The sequence below is a fragment of the Scylla paramamosain genome, chromosome 16 (assembly GCF_035594125.1).
Source record: "Scylla paramamosain isolate STU-SP2022 chromosome 16, ASM3559412v1, whole genome shotgun sequence".
NCBI lineage: Eukaryota > Metazoa > Arthropoda > Malacostraca > Decapoda > Portunidae > Scylla > Scylla paramamosain.
In genome coordinates this window covers 2,427,501-2,444,882 of record NC_087166.1, presented here as the reverse complement: position 1 = coordinate 2,444,882, position 17,382 = coordinate 2,427,501, and the positions used below count along the sequence as shown (strand labels likewise).

The 17,382-nt window shown below is 43.7% G+C and overlaps 1 protein-coding gene across 5 annotated transcripts in view; it reads left to right on the top strand.

Moving 5' to 3' along the window:
• Positions 1-17,382, top strand: part of LOC135107891 (homeobox protein Hox-B7-like) — a 68,053-nt gene that overhangs the window by 33,112 nt on the left and 17,559 nt on the right. Inside the window, exon 3 of one of the 5 annotated variants that reach the window (XM_064018259.1) lies at positions 10,858-10,924. The exons of 3 other annotated variants lie outside the window; for them this stretch is intronic. In XM_064018259.1, coding sequence (XP_063874329.1) covers positions 10,858-10,924 — 67 coding nt within the window. Of the gene's footprint in view, positions 1-966; positions 1,194-10,857; positions 10,925-17,382 lie in introns of those variants that run through there. One more of the 5 variants, XM_064018260.1, reaches the window with a different exon arrangement.

The window sequence follows — 17,382 nt, the reverse complement described above, 5'->3', positions numbered from 1 at the left end:
TCAAGGTGAGAAGGTGGAGGAAGAAGAGGAGGAGGGGCACGAGAGGAAGGTGCTCGTGGTTGTGGTGTGGAGGTGCGTTTACAGTTTGATGTGTGGCCTCGTCTCCCTCAGGAGCTATAAACTCCACCGTCAGGCGTGGGGGTGGGTGGGGGTCGAGGGGGTGTGACAAGTGACTCAGAGTTGGTGTAGGTAGAGGATGCGTGGCGCTGCTCTTTTAAAGGGTCGTTCGTAGATGATTTCCTCGGCGTGGGTCGTCCTTTACCCCGCCATGTGGATGTATAGGCAGGCGGGAGAGAGGGAACAAGTTTTGAGTAACCTGTGATGTAGCGCTGTTTTATCTTTTGTTACCTCTTGTCTTTATCATTGTCCTCATTCCTCCCTCCCTTGCAAGGCCCAAACCATCTCCACAGCACGCTGTCACCAGGTGATCACCAAGGTGTCCAGCTGTGTTACTCCCGGCGAAACAGTCTCAGATCTGTTCACATTAAAGTGTTTGGGTAATATTTCATGCGCGCTCTATTGTTTGGTCAGGGCCGCTCGCTCCTCCCTCCCGCCTCCCTCCCGAGACTGTTGACATGGCGCGCGGCAGCAGACGCCACCACCACCCTTGTTTCTCCTCCACATTTTACTCAATGGAAAACGCAGACAACGCGCCAAGGGAAGACACATTGCCCTTCCCTTGTGATCATTGTTCTTCACAATCACATGTGGCGGTGGTGAAGGCACAAAAAAGCTGCTGGAATGTAGAGCAAGTTACTTGATGTGCGGTGGAAACCTTACGCCTCTGGGAGCGTCTCAACACTTGCCACGGTCGTCATGTTATTATGTAAACAAACGTTGGCAATTATTCACATGTGTGACAGCTCCGCCCTTTGTTCCTTCTCGGAGAGTTTATAGAGCATTATCATTATGGAGAAATGTATTAGGGTGTACAAAAGAAGAGAAAAATAATGTGTTTTTTTTTAGAGACTGAACCTTTCGGACACAGTGTGGGAGATCAGCATGGCGTTTGGTAGCGGCACGGAAACATGGCGGGACTTTCAAAACTACTCCCTCACCACTACCCTCAAGACACAGCTGATTGTCAGGCGCGGGACCGTTCCTTTAAGTGACGGATCAAGGAGAGACTGCGAGCATGGCGCCGCGACACTATTGAAAATGTATTCATGAAATGCAAATCGTTACAGTATCGCCGTTTTGTTCCTCCTGCTCCCTTTACCAAATTACTGCCGGCCGGAGCACGATAACAGGCTTAATCCGCCCGGAATGCATTAACTGTAATTGTCCCCTTCAGCCCTTTCCACCCCCTTCCTTCTACTCTCAGTCCATCCACTGCCACCCACCCTTTCCCTTTTCTTTCAGCCCCCTTCAAGCTTCCTCCCCCCTCACTGTTCCCTTTCCTCATCCATTAGGCGGAATTAAACGAATGCATTATCTTGATCAGGCTGTTAGAGAGGCCTAAGCTCATAAGCGGACCATGGAAATTTTCTCTTTACATTTTGGATTGCCTTCCTTTCTGTTCACATTTCATTAACATTTTTTACTCCTTTTTTTTTATCTACTTTTCCTTCTGTTCTGTTCTCTTCTTTTCCCTTCTCCTCTCTTCTCTTCTTGTTTTCCTTTTCTTTCGCTCTCCCTTTCTTGTTTTATTTTTTCTTTCTTTGTGACTCAGATTGACTTATTCTGCGTCTGTAGTTACCAGTATTTGAAATCACTAAATTGAGTTGTTACCTATGTACTCTCTCTCTCTCTCTCTCTCTCTCTCTCTCTCTCTCTCTCTCTCTCTCTCTCTCTCTCTCTCTCTCTCTCTCTCTCTCTCTCTCTCTCTCAGCCATGTGGAGAAATCTCAGAGGCATGCCAGCGAGGTGATAAAGGGCGTCCTGGCTAGTATGTACTGTCTGGCGGAGAGCAGGGACGGGGGGCATGGAGGAGGGGCGGGAAGGGCAAGGCGGAGGAAGGAGGGAAGGCGGGGGGGAGAACGGTGGTATGGAAAGGAAAGAAAAAGAAAATGAGTCTAGAGAGGACCAACATTATTATTTCGTCTCTCTTTTTTTGCTGTCTCGCACCGTACGTCAAAACACCTCTAATCATCTTGTATCTGTCAGGACTGAAGAGACAAGGGGAATTAATCTCACAGGAGGGATGGTAAAGATGTTATAACCTCACCTCCTGGGAACTATTTTGTTTTGACATACTCAGAAAAAAAAATGTATGGAGAGAAGAAATAAACGTGGAAAAGTGAGAAAAAAGAATCAGTCCTCGTAGGAATATTCATGTAGAGGAAGTGTGGACATAACTCACTGTGACACGACTCCGGGGGGACGACGTTTTCTTTGGCTCTTGAGAAAACGAGAAGAGATTAGTCTACGGGAGAAATATGACCGCCGGAGGAGTGAGGGAAGGAAAACAGAAGACAATCGTCATTTTGGAGAACTAAAACACTGCCTCGGATACAGGAACACTCGCACGTGTGTCTTTTTTGTGCGTATAATGAAGTGCAAATATTAAATTAATCGAGGGAAACTTTTTTATAAGCCTCGTGATCTGATTATTGGACGCATTCATACATGCAGACACGTTCAGTTGTAGTGCTCATTTGTCGCTGTAGCCGCCGCGGGGAACAGGAGGGAGGGTAGAGGTGACAACCGCTACATTACTGTCAGTACTTTTCACTGTTGGCATTCACCTTTCCTCACCCGTCCCTTCCCCCCTTTTACCCTTTCACTACCCCCTTCTTGTTTCCGTTCCATCTCTCTCTCTCTCATTTCCTCTCCCGTCTCCCCTTCATGTATCCCTCTCAGCTCCTGCGCAGTTCTTTCATCGCTCTCACTTCATCTCCTCGTCAGTTTCACCCATTTTTTTTCTTCTTTTTTTTCTTTATTCTTCTTTCTTTACCTTCTCACCTCTTCTTCCCCAGCAATCTTTCTTAAGCTATACACATTCTAAAGTTCCCTCACTCTATCTCCTTCTCCCTCCTTCACACCCTAAGCTTTATCTCCAACTTTTCCTCTCCTTCCTCTCCTCCCCTCTCTCTCTTCCCATCCACTCATAACTCATTATAGATTATAGGACAAAAACGATTAATATACTATGAACGAGAATGAAAGGGCAGGAAAGATAAAGGAGACGGGGAATAGGAAGTAGTGAAGAGGAGGTAGAGGAGGAGGAGGAGGAGGAGGAGGAGGAGGAGAGAAATTACGAGAGGTGAGGTGGCGGTTCACTGAGAGGGGAGGAGGTAGGGAGGGAGGGGTAGGTATCAAGGCACCTGTTGAATAGCCCAGGGGTGGAGGAGGAGGAGGAGGAGGAGGAGGAGGAGGAGTAGAGGAAAGGTAAAGAGAGCGAAAAGAGAAAGAGAAGAGTGCGAAGAGGGAGAGGAAAGAGAGAGAGAGTGGCAGTCAAAGAGTAATGGTGCAGTGGTCAATTGTGGAGTAAAATTAGTAGCTTTTCTGCACTTGGCTCTGTTGTAACTTCTCTTTCACGCGATGTAAGTTATGGGGGACTCGGCTGTTCCTTGCTGGGGGGAGGGGGAGCACAGGTGGGAGGAAGAGCAGTAGGCGGAGGAGGAAAGCGAGGACATAAATAAAGAGGAAAAAGAGGAGAGTGGAAGGAACCAACTGAATAACTCTCATTACTGCTCATTTTTTTACTCGTTTTGTTCATTACGTCTAAATTTCATGTGTAAAGCAACTGGCTTACTTCATTCTCCCAACGTTTCCTCTTCCGGCGTTCACTTATGTATGATGTTCACTTTTTTTCTTCTTTTATTTTCTACGCCTTCGAGTCCTTGTCCCAACACTTTCTCTCGAGTAACATTAGCTCCACACTTCTCATTAAAATTCTCCGTCTTCATTTCCTTTGACATTTAATTTTTCTTTCTAACCGTATGCTTCATAACGATTACTTCCTTTTCCTCCTCACCCTACTCTGCCACCTCCTCCTCCTCCTCCTCCTCCTTCACACACTTGTCTCCTTCTTCTCTCTCCTCCTCTTCCTCATCCTCCTCCTACGTCGTCAGATAGGTCTTGTCTCTTTCCCTCTCCCTCTCCTACTTCCTCTTCTTCCTCCTCCTACGTCGTCAGGTGGGTCTTGGGTTCCATCTCAGTCGTGGGCTTAATGTCAGGCATCACTGCAGCCCGACGTGCCTGATCCCCCGCTACGGATGCAGATGAAAAACGACCTCGGGATCTCCGGCTGAGTGACACCTCTCCAGCGCCTCGTCACTTTCCTGCTCCACCGCGGACTTTTGGGAAGCTTCTCTTGACGTGCTGGACCTCAGGGGGAAAGGGGGAAAGGGGGGGGTGACGTGAGGAGGATGTCATTTTCGTTCTCCTTCATAGCCCCGTGTTTTTTTTTTTTTTTTTTTTTTTGGGGGGGGAGGGAAGAAGAGGATTGAGAGCTTGTATTTGAACTCTTAGGTTTTAAAGATGATGATGAAGAATTATAGGTGCTTGTGGTGTCTTTCCTTCTTCTGTTTTGTTTATTTATTAGGGTGCCTAGTAACACACACATACACACACACACAAACACACACAAACACACACACACACACACACACACAAAAGCAGTGATAAAACAGCTGGGTCTGGGTTGGGATGTAATCCATCTTCATAAGGGAGGGGGAGGTGGAGGGGGGCTTAGGGCTGGCGGGTGCTGTTTAGGTATGCCGAGAGGGACGCGACCACTGATCCCGCGCACTGCTGACGAGGAAGCCCGTGGGAAGAAGAGGGAAAACTTAATTAAATTTCCGCCTTCTCATATGAATGAACTCACTCGGGATTAGAGACACGGGAAGGAGGAAATGGAAAAGTTATCAAGTTCGTTTGACATTTTATCCTTTACTTTTCGGTGCACAATGTAGTTTACTTGCATATGAATTACTTGGATTTTGAAACGGCTTCGGGAACTTTTGCCGAAGGTATATCCCAATATTAGTGGTATTTTAGTGCAGTTTTTTTTTGGCAATTACGGATATATAAGTTTTTCCTCTCAAATAAACACGTTACATTCCTTTTCTAAGGCCGTGAAGGCAATCGAACATCTGGATACTGACAGAGCGCCGCCATTTGTCAAGAGATAGGCTCACGAAGGGGCTGGGAGAGAGAGAGAGAGAGAGAGAGAGAGAGAGAGAGAGAGAGAGAGAGAGTTGGGGGGAGAATCAGTAGGCAAACAACCAAAGTGAAGAGAGTATAAAAAGTGGGAGATGTTTAAGGAAAGGGTGGAAGGAGGGGAGGAGGGCAACTGGAGCATTGAAACCCCCTGAAAAAAAATTATATGGTGGGTTCCGAGTTAAATCGCTTAAAATTGACTTCAGTGACCCAATTTTCCAGTGAATTTGTGTCTCTTTTTGGTGTCTCCCAGCATGCATGAGGCCGCGATATGAAGAGACACGGTAACGTTAGTCGATGGCGAAGAGAAATTGACATCCAATATCACAAAGAAGGTGGAGGAAAATGCACCTCCTGTTGATAGTTGATAATGTAGTTTTTGTTTTTCCAGCATCTACCGCTGCTTTATTGTACTTTGTGTTCTTTTGAAAAAAAATGTTGTGTTTTTTAAGGAATTTTTGTGTGCAAGTTAATTCAAAAGAAAATTCTGAGGTGAAATTCACAAAGTTTTCTCCAGTTTAGCGGTGGACATTGAACATTCATCTATTGGGTTCGTGATTGATGGTCTCGTTAATCATAGTGAAGCAGCAATTCGAATACCTGATGGGGCTTCATAGAGGCATCATTAGTGGCATATGTTACGCCCCTGCGGTCCGTCGCCTCACCTCGCGCTGCAGTCGATAAGCAAAAGTTGAGATAAATATTATACATCCTTCTTGTTTTTACAGAACCGAAATTAAGATGAAATTAAGGGGTGAGTATCATTGAGGGATTCACTTTTTTTTTTTTTTGTATCGTACAATATTTCACATGGTTTTGTATTTTTTCGTTGATTAGTTTTGTTTTCTGTTCCATTTACGTTTTTCTCCCCAAATTCAATACGAAGTGACAAAAGCTCCCTCGCTCCACTTCCTATGGATAATAGACACTAAAAGAGGGAGAAGGAAAGTACAGAGGATAGAAAGGGAAGGGAGGGGAGGCAGACAGAGGGAAAGAACGAGGGAGAGAGAGAGAGAGAGAGAGAGAGAGAGAGAGAGAGAGAGAGAGAGAGAGAGAGAGAGAGAGAGAGAGAGAGAGAAAGAGAGGAAGGGAGGGACAGAGAGAGAGATTGGTATCCCTTCATGCCTCCCTCTCGCCCTCTCCCCCTTCGCCCTTCCTGGCTCCCGGCGTGAGTATTGTCCGGGCAGAAAGGTGTCTGGCGGGCGGAGAAATGAGGTCCGCCAGCAGGCCTTTGTCAGTGACCGTCGCTGGTTGGCTGGCCCTTTGAGTCCTCCCTCCCGATGACACCAGCGGCTCCCGAGTGACGCCCTCTGCCAGCCGGGCCAGCGAGGGGACGAGAGGAGGCGGGCGCTTGCACTGAGAGGGAGGGGATAGAGGGAAGGAGGGAGTGGAGGGATTTGATATGAGGGTGACGGGACGTGCCATCCTATCTAGAACATGTTGAGTGATTGATATATTTTTTTTTTTTTATGCTCCCTATTTGAAATGTACTGTATACCTATTTGTTTATTTTTGTTTATTATTACAGCAACAGTCTCTCCTCATTGATTACATTTTCATCCACTTTATTTACTTTTTCGTGTATTTCATCTTCAGAAGTAATATGTTAAACTTTTTACCTGTTTGTATTTACTTTTAAAAATTATATATAAAACCCTCCTTTTAAATCTGCAAGTTATGGACAAAGTACGGTGTTCGTGTGGGAGAAATTTCACAGCTAGTTCCGAATTCAGTTATAGATATTTTTACTTATAGCTAGATACAGAATTCCCCACTTTTACTTTTAAAGATTCTAAATCATGAACGCCACTAAAATTCAATATGAGGATGCACCACAAAAACTGAGTGCAGGGAATGTGGAGTGTAAAATATCACATCAGCGGCGTATAAATGGATGAGCTGTGCCAAATTGAGGTCATTGCAATATAATCCACTCACCATATCCGATGCGGTATTTAATTCCTCATTGATTGCAAAGGATGAATGGAATTAGCATATTCATAGTGTTGCTTAGTAGCCTCTGGGGGTGGGGTGGGAGTTTGGGGGTTGAGGCGGGCTACTATTAGTGATCAACGTAGTGGAACAGCCCTCGTCCGTGTTCCAGTAACTCTCCTCCCTTTGCCCTTCCATACTCAGTGTTGTCCCGCCACACACTGTGGCCCGCCCTTCCGTCACGACACTCAGGGTCCCAAGACATGTTCACTACATGGCTCTTATCTGTAAAGAAAAAAGAGTAATAGATAAAGTAGCATACACTATACTGTAAATTGTTGTAAATCCATTGACACCAAAGTAGTCATCACTACGACAGGAATTCTACTAAAACTCTCTTAAAACAAGAAGAAAAAACTCTTTGAAGGTGATTATGTTACAAGCTTGTCAAGGAGACCCAGCGAGACATTAAACACCACTCACCGCCGCTGTCACCTGTGCAAGACAGAAGACACATCAGCATCGCGGTGCCACACTCTCAATACTACACACTATATCGTATTCCAACCTCCTCCTTCCTCCTTTTACAGTGAGAAAATTTATCGAAGGGGAAACAGCAGACGTTGATTAGGTATAGAAAGACAACATGGGAGAGGGAGGAAAGGAATGGAGGGAGGAGAAAGAAGAGGGAGCAGAGGTGTGGGCAGATAAGGCCGTGAAAGAGATGATGGCGTGAAGCGAGGGTGCGGAGGCCTACCGAGGACCCCCCGCCACCCTTCACCTTAATTATAGCAGCGCCATCCGTCAGCGGCTGCGAGATGGCAGCTACTCGATGATAGCCTTCAGAAGCCATTAATTAGGCGAACATGAAGTATTTAGCGTCAGTTGCGGCTGTCGGGCCCAACAAATGCCAGTTTTTACTCCACGTCTGGTGGCTTCATACCCCCCCTCCTCTCTTCCATCTCTATCTTTGCCCTCCCGCCCTGCAAACTTCGTGGAGTACATCGTCCCTCCCTCCCTGCCTCCATCCTTACCACTTCCACGACAAAGCTTCAAGAGAAAGGATGAAGGGAAGGAAGGAAGCGAGGGTAGTTTGATAGAAGATATTACTTATGTTGCTTTTTTCTTAACACATTACAATCTTAAGCACATGCATCGTTTGTTTTCGCCATTGTATGTGCATCAATGGAAGCCTTTCCTGCATGCCGTCCACTTGCATATTGCGTTTCGTGTTTCGTTTGCATGTTTGCGTGATTTGTTGAGCATGAGACGTGTTTGTTTGAAGATTAGTATAATATTAGTTGTTTTTATTTCAAACAAACATTTGATCTTGGCCAGCATTTAGATATGTCTGAGGCGATGTATAGCTCAGCAGGTCAGTCTTACACCGTGCGGTCAGTCATGGCAGGAGGAGGAAGGAGGGCAGGCTGCTCCCCACCGAGAGTGAGTTATCTCCCAAGGGCAGATAAGGAGCGTCCTCTGATGGGGTGTCCACGCCCGTCCCGCGTCCCTCATCAGTCCTGCTGAAGAGACGCCACCCCTTGCCTCCTCCACTCCCTCGCGATCCCTCTTTTCTTTTCCCCTCTTGTCCCCCTTCTGCCGCCCCCTCCCCGCGCACGCTCGTCCTTTATTATTGTCCACCACACACTCTCCCCTTCTCGTGATGTTTGTAGAGATAATAAATTAATCGTTATTCTTTTCCGATTCTTCTTTCCTTCTCCCTCTTTCTTATTTCTTTTTATATCTCTCCCTCACTAATTCCGCCATGAATAAATTTACATTAGTAGTTTTCTTTGTTAACTGAAAAAACGTCTAAACATATCGTCGTGGTGTGGTGGAGCGGAAAGTGTTGCGGAGTGGAAGCGGAGTGAGGGAGCGAGCACCGTGCAAGTCAGGGAGGAGGAGACAGAGTGGCGGGTACTGGAGCAAAGGGTGGTCGAAGGAGGGAGGAGAATGGGGGTGGAGCCTCAAGGGGGATGCCAGTGAGTCACATTCATCGCGTAATGAGTCACCACAATGAGAGAAACATCGATATTTATTAATGTGTGCGCCCTTCTATTCATACGAGTGCATTTATTTACCTCCCTGCTTGTCCACCTGCTTGTCTGTGTCTTTCTACTGATCTATCTTTTAGTCTTTCCTTGTATTTCCTTTTTTTTCTATCTGTAAACCGTTATTTTCGTTACCTATTGTTGTTTTTTACTTATTACTTTTTACCTTATATTCTGCAACTTTTATATATATATATATTTTTTTTTTCTTATTCATTTGCTGTTATAAATATCTTAACTTTTTTTTTCGGATTCTCATTGTGACCATTTTCATTTTCCATTCACCAGTCCCCTCCTCCTCCTCCTCCTCCTCCTCTTCCTCTTCCTGCGCGGTCCTCTTTCTCTTCTCCTTGATAACGTCTCGACTAATCCAGCAGAAAGAGTCTTAAGTCAGAGGGAAAACTATTATAATAAATTGTGAGGAGGGTGTCATGAGGGGCAGCGCCGCGGCCTTTGTCGGCGTGGCGGGTGATGCGTCTCACCCAGGGACATAAACGCTCACATTATTGAGGAAATAACGAAGATCAGTCATTCTCTCAGTCTTCCCTTGAGGATGTGGGAAGACGTGGGTGTAGGGCATGCGAGGGGGAGAAAAGAGACGCCTTACTTCGAAGCTTTTAACTCTACCGGTATGATACATTTATTTTCTATTTATTTATTTATCCATTATTTATTTACTTATTTTATTTGAGGGGGGAAGAAAGAAACGCCTGTCTACGAAGCTTTTAACTCTATTCATGTATATATTTTTTTTTTCCATTTACTTATTGGTGAACTGTTTATCTATTACTTAGCTTGATGCGGCATTTATTCCTCAAAACGGATATAAATCAAGGCTCTCTTCAGAAACCACCACGTATATTCTTAATGCAAAGTAATTAAGTATGCCGTAACTCATAGCTATGGATCTGGCAAGAGTCGGTGATTTAGAAATGTAAACGGTGAGGAGTTCACAGTTTATTTTACTGTTTATTCTTCTTACGCTCACACCAAGCTTTAAAACCATATCATTACCTCTTTATCTCCTTGTTTCATTTATTCATTTTTTATATTAATATTTTCTTCACCTTCTTGCATTCATTATTTTATTTATTTATTTATTTTATTTTTTTTATTTATTGATCTGAAGATTTAAACTGCTTCATCATTATCATTATTTTTTTTTTTCAGTGTTGCTTTTATTTACTTTTCATCATGCCCCCTTTTTTTATGCTTTTAGTCTTTGTTGCATTCATTTTGCCATATAACTTGATACTTTGTCACATAAATATTTAATTGTATTTATTATATGTAATTTGAGTGAGATTTGCACAAATATTTTATAACACTGCAATTTGTATATCCAGATGTGTGGCACTTTGATTTTTGTGTCTTATATTCATTGCAGTGTTTTCCATTAGTAATAACCAGTTTGTCCAGTTTGCATTTTTTATGCAGTGTAGCATGTATGTTTCATAATTGTTTGTCACTATTTAATATGATTTTAAACACATTGCTTTACTAAGCATGGAGCTGATTCTAACATGAGATGTTACGGCTTCAAGGAAACATTCACGTGTTGTAAAGTTTCAGAGTTGGTCACCTCTCAGGAGATTCCACTCAGCAGTCACTTATTTGCACCACTTTTTATTCTTTTTAATTTACCTGCTGAGAGGTGTGGACACTTGTACCTTTCATAACACGTGATGTTTTCATTATAGACATAGCTTGATGTTTGTCCCTGATTTGACTAGTTGATTTATATGGCCTTTTTTGCATTTCTTTTCTAGCCGGTAAGAATAACTGTGTAAAGTTATTGCTGTGTGGCATGCGCTTGAGGTCCGGAGCGTGGCAGTGGTATGTACGAGACCCTGTGTTGCTGCGGGGGTGGGGGAGATGCCATCATCTTTCCCTCCCCTTCTCTCCCTCCCTCCCTCCCTCTCTCTCTCTCTCTGTTCCATTTTGTTTTTTTATTTGGATTCCTCGGTGGCTGGTGATCAGTACTGCATATATTGCCAGTATGCCAGTATTTTAATTTTTCTCCTTGATGTTTATAATTTTAATATATTATTTGCTAATTTACTATACAGATAGTTGTCTGTTATTTGCATGACATTCATATAAATTTAACCTTTTTTTTTTCTTCTTCTCTAAAGCTTCATGTAAAATGATCTTGTAAATTTAAAGGAGAGCTGCTTATGAAAAAAAAAAAAAAAGAAAATAGTAAAATCTTGTCAAGGTTAGATATATTTTTTCTAAGATTTGCGTGTGATGGTCGGCGCTCCACTGAGGAAATGCAGGGAAGCTCGGCATTATTCAACTGCATATTGTGACTGTGTGTGGCGACGCCCTTTGTCATCATTACCGTCTGTAGGATATTGCCTCTTGCCGGGGCTTGTGTGGCCTCTTTTTCTTCTCAATTCTGGACGCCTTATCCTCCCCTGGCCCAAAATATTATTAATATTACGTTTTATTCATTTACTGAATGCAAAAATTTTTTTTTTTTAAACTACTTCATTTAACTCCGATTTGATTTTTTTTTTTCGTTATTCAGAGTTTTATTCCTTTTCATTATTACATTTCGATATTAATGCAGCTTACAATATACATATTGTGATGGAAGGTATAGTGAAAATCAAACATATTTCTTGACGAATATATAAACATGAGCAGCATTGCAGTAGGCGTTGTGCCATAGAAATGAATGGCAGTGGTGACATCTGGTGAACAGTGGTGAAAGTGGTGAGAGAGTTATAGTGAGGTGATAGTGTGGCAGTGGTGCTGGTGACAGTGGAGGAGTGACTGATTGTTGGCCGGGGGTGGAGGGCGACGATGGGGATGAGGATGGCAGAAAAGAAGGAAGAGGAGTAGAATAGGAAGAGAGCTCGATACAGTTATAGAAATGGAGCTGAAGGGCGTCTCTCGAACACCTGCCCTCACCCCTTTGCCTCTCTCCAGGGTGTGATGGGGTGAGGGCGTTGAGGATAAGGCAGGAGGGAGATAATGACCAGCTGGGTGGCCAGGAGGGAAGCCTGTCACTAAGGTGGTGATGGATGGTGTGTGTGTGTGTGTGTGTGTGTGTGTGTGTGAGTGAGATATCTTTTTTTTTTTTTTTTGCCATTATACTTCAAAAGAATTCTCAGTCATCGCAAAAGTATGCAGGTCTGTAAATGTCAGTGTATTTGACTGCTTGATTTAGTAGAACGTTTGCAGCATTTCAAGTTTTACATTCCTTTCCTCAGCTTCTCCAGCCTTATTGGTGATTTTTAATTATCATTATTATTTATTTATTATTTACTTTTATTTTTTTTAAGTACAAACCTATGTACATGTCATACACAAGTTTTCAAGGTCCGTGTTTTATACTTTTACTTTCCGTCCTTTTTTGGTTTCCTCTCCCTCTATATTTATTGCCCTGCCATGTGCCTCTCAGTGACCACCCGCGTCCGGCTGTTTTATAGAGCAGTAAACAGCCTACCAATGCCACCCTCCCACACAAACTTCTGACCTACATTTTTTGTCACCACTTTTACCTTCTTTATCACTTTTAGCTTTTTTTTTTTTTTATATTAACAAGGAATGTGTTTATTAATGATTGTGTACGCTGAAATCTGTTGTGAATTTAAGTCTTTTGTCCCTTATTCACTTAAAAATTTATGTCGCTGAATTTATTTGTGTTGAATCTCAAAACATTTCAGATCACTTACCCGCGTAACGGACACATACCTTAGGTTGATGTGTAACTGTTAATAGCGTACTGGCCGCCACGTGTCTAGTGCAAGATAAGTTGAGGTGCCATGACGGGTCTCTTGTCGTCCGGCGTGTTAAACTTGTGCTCCATCCCCCAGAGGTGCTAATAATTACCTCAGTAACTGGGGCCATAACCTGGGAGCGGCTGCCACCCTGCCTCCCCCTACCCCACTCCGCGAAAGCTGACGAACTCAGGGACTCAACGGGCTTTATGACCACAAGTTCAGAGAGTCCTTAGATCTTTGGTATGAGGAATGAATCTCGGCCTTAGTGGTATTAGATTCTCGAGTGGTCTTGTCAGCGGGTCTTGAGAGTGACGGGGGGCGAGGCAGACGGAGCGGCTACAACATGAGTTTTCATTATGGTATTCGTCTCCTTCAGGGCGAGGCTCGGATTATTAGCAGGCGTCTTGTGGAAACGGTCCGGGGAAATGTGTAATATTAGTCTCCGTCCAGCACAACGGCCGCCACTCCTCTCGCGCCGCCGCTTGCTGCCTCCTGGGGAAAAATAATGAGTCGCTGTTAATAAAATTTCAGACGTGATCCTCCACCCGTGCATACTCCCTCCTGCCCCTCGCCAGTTCCTTTCCTCCCTTCCGCCTCTCGCTCTCTCTTCCTCCCTGTTTATTTTTCATTGTCGTCCTTGCCCCCCATCCCTCCTCCTTACCTCCAAACCTCATTTCTTACCTTTCTCCCTCTCTTTTATCATCTTCACCTCCACTGACTTTCTTCTTGTCTCTTCCATAACTAACCCCTCTCTGTCTTCCTGCCTCTGTCTCCTGTGATGTTCTCTCTCCTGTCTAAGTGTTTCTTCTGTTCATCATAAGAATAACGGGTACACATTGTCCTAAGCGATTTAGTGTTCATACTACCATAAGGAGTAACATCAGAATAATAATGTATATTCATAACATAAAGTCACAACAAGATTCCGTGATACATTCTGTGACTGTGAGGGGAATGAGGGACATGGGCGTTATTACTGTCCTCGTGGTGACGGTGGGCGGGGTTAGATTTCAAGCCAGTGAGGGAGGACAGGTGAAGGTGTTGCCAGAGTTCAGGTAATGGCAAGTGTTCAGGTGTGAGGAAGGAAGCCGCTGTGTCGTGTTATCAGTCACCTTCGGCGTGAGTGATGTTAGTGTCAATAGGGAGCGGTGTCAAACATGGCGCCCCAGGCTTCACTAATGCCCCTCTTGCATATTTAAATACTAGGCTGGAGAGAAGGTGGAGATTAGGACATTCCTTGTAATGTTTTACCTTACAAGATGAAGAATTACATGGTAATAAATGACAGTGTGTGTGTGTGTGTGTGTGTGTGTGTACTCTCGCGTGAATTTAATTACATATTCACTTTCCATTAATTTATATATTTATTTATGAATATTTTGTATCCTTTGACATGGACAGGAACAAATTAGTTGTAATGCTTTAACAGCGCACTGTGTACATCCCTGTAATTGGTTAATTTTGACCAACCTTGTAAAATTAATTGAATATTGACGATTTATTGTGCATCAGTTAATCACACTTTCTTCGTGTATTTCCCCAAATTGTGTACGATCATCATGACAAGTTGACCAAGTTATGCGATGTTCCATTACAATTGAATAAAAAGATTAACAATAAAATTCATACGATAATTAGCTGAAATAATTTTAATCTATCATGTCAGAACAAATAACTCATCGGAAGCAATATTAGCTGATTGCCCAACAACAACAAAAAATCGCCCACAACAAACTATGGACACATTTATAAGAAACGGCAAAATTCACATATAACCTAAATATATTAGAAAGATGTGATGAGTGTTGGCCGAACAGAATAGTTGATTACCTGTGTCCGAAACCAGAGCGGCGAGTCCGTTCTCTCTTGTATTTTCACTGTAGTCATCAGTTTCGAATGAGGATGAAGGGGGAGGGAAAGGAGAGGAGGAGGGGGAGAAGGGAACTCTGACGTTGTGGGGGGAGACGGCAGCGGGCTAGGGATAGAGGAAGGGGAGTAGGAGTAACCCTAGGAAGGCAAGGAGGATGGGGGTGGGGGAATGTGACCTGCGGGGTAGAAAGAGTACACCAGTCCGGGATCCACAACACGAGCTTCGATACTTTATTATTTTTCCAACAGAGCTTTTGTTGTAAGTAAAGAAGAGAAAACATGTAACAAGATAATACCTCGTGCATCTCTAGTACAATCATGTCTTCAGTTAGAGAGATGGAGAGGAAAAAAGTACCAATATTCTTTGTGTGTGTGTATGTGTGTGTGTGTGTGTGTGTGTGTAAGGCTCTCCACCTTTATCGACCGTGGCGGAGGCGGCGTGGAGTTTGTAGGTGTTCGTGTGAAGGATTATGAAAGTAGGTGTTGCTTTGCGGAAAAGAAGAATTTAGGTCCTTTCTTTGATACCATCTGCGTGGTCCGCCGTGAGCTGAAATTAATTATGAGCTAAACGTAAGGGTAAAAAGACTACATTCTCTCTCTCTCTCTCTCTCTCTCTCTCTCTCTCTCTCTCTCTCTCTCTCTCTCTCTCTCTCTCTCTCTCTCTCTCTCTCTCTCTCTCTCTCTCTCTCTCACACACACATTATACCTTGGAAAATAAGTATTAGTATTTCAAGGTGAAAAACTCAACTGTTCATGAGAACATAGACGTCATTAAAAAAAAAATTAGGTTTAAGAAAATAAAAGTAATATCTTGTTTTGTAATGAAAATAGGATGATTATTTCTATTCCGTTTTCTTTTATAATTTTTACTAGTCTGCAGCAGTGTGTGTGTGTGTGTGTGTGTGTGTGTGTGTGTGTGTGTGTGTGGCAGCTGTGATCATTTTCCAGTAAAAGTGTCACAATTTTTCGTGCGTTTCATATTGTTTCACCACCAGCTTCCAGACATTCTCATCCTCAACGGCGGTGCTTAGGCTGGCTGCTCGCATGACACCAGCACTATAGTAAAGAACTCTAAAACAACTTTTGATCTCACTTATATTTGAATAGCAGCATAAAACTACCTGTTATTTAACTTAAAGAAAACTTGGAATTATTAAGTTTCGTTCCCTTGAAAGGTCTTATTTTTTCATGTCAGTAATTTCATAAGGTTTCACAAAGTATTTATGTATTCTTGATGTTCTTATTACATTTATTTTTTTGCGAGACATGTAATAGGCAAGACCCTTCCTCTGATTTTCGCTCAGAATCGCCCCTATCAATTAAATGGCTCCTGAGAACACCAAACATTGAAAATGGGAAACACGGATCAGATCTTTGAGAAAATGGCAGGACGGGAAGGATTAAGCAGGGACCAGTGGAATCCTGATAAAACACTAACTCCTGAACACACTCTCTTCAGGCCTGGATGTAGTGTTGTACTTACTTGGTTGACTTAGGTAGTTGACTTACATAGACATAACTCAATCCATCCCTCGTTGTGGCTTGTCATAGTTAGCCCTGTAATGATCCCAAACTGCACAAATCACTCTTGCTTCTCATTCTTTCTCATCCTCCGTCGGCGTCTCACTTAGGCCGCCTGACAGACACACCAGTGGTCTTGTCACTGCCGTATCTTGTTAATTATGTTTAGATGATGAGGTGATAATCTTCAACGAACTATAGACAGCCATTTTGTTTACTAACCACCTTCTTGACGAGCGCCATTTTGGTTTAGCGATGACGTCATGTAAGGTCCTGACGGTGACAAAAGAGCCCCGGCACCGCGCACTCAATCACCGTCATGGTGTATTCTGGGACAGAGGGAAAGCTACGCCCAAGTCTCGGCCGCTTCTTAGCTGTTTTCTATCTTGTCCGGGCAGGTAGTGCAAGGGGGACTTTTTCATCATGCAGGTAGTATTATGGGTTAGGTAGCACGCTCCTTGAAGCAGGTGGAAATTGTGCTTTATATGAACTACTATTTAAGTCATATTTTCGTCCGAATCTGACAACTCGTACCCCCACACACTTCCTGCACCCCCCAGCCACCCTTTCACCCCCACTGTCCCCCCATCTTCACCCCCTCCGCTGTCTCCCTTGGTAAAAGCGGTTTATTCTGTTTGGGGAACCAACTACGGTTTCACTTTTCATCGTAAAACCTTCCCCTCAGACACCCCCCGACCACCTTCACCTAAGGGCACGACCTTGGGAGCTGTTTCACCTGTCATAGTGTCTACTTACCCGATTCACTCTCGAAATGCACCCTAGATTCTTCCTGCCGAGAACAGAATCGCAAGGCATTCGGACAAAGCGACTAATGCCCATCTTACCCGCCTGGTAGAAGTGACACACCGGCCCGCAGGAAGAGGAAGCCCGCCTCGAAAAAAATCTATATATGTGTACTTGTGACTAAGAGGTTGTGTGATGATGAGGGATAGATTGGTTCACAGACTATGCCAAGAAATATTGCTCCCTGAATATTATCAGGAAAAGTTTGTTGTTTGAGGTAAAGAAAGATTATTGTTAACTGTAGTATTGCGATAAAGGCTGCGTCTTGCTGTACAACTCAATGTGCTACAGTATTTGCCAGCTCTGTAATTAAAGTTGATAATGAAATTGTGTCAAAAACTCTGTGGTTGATGTATTATAATTCTG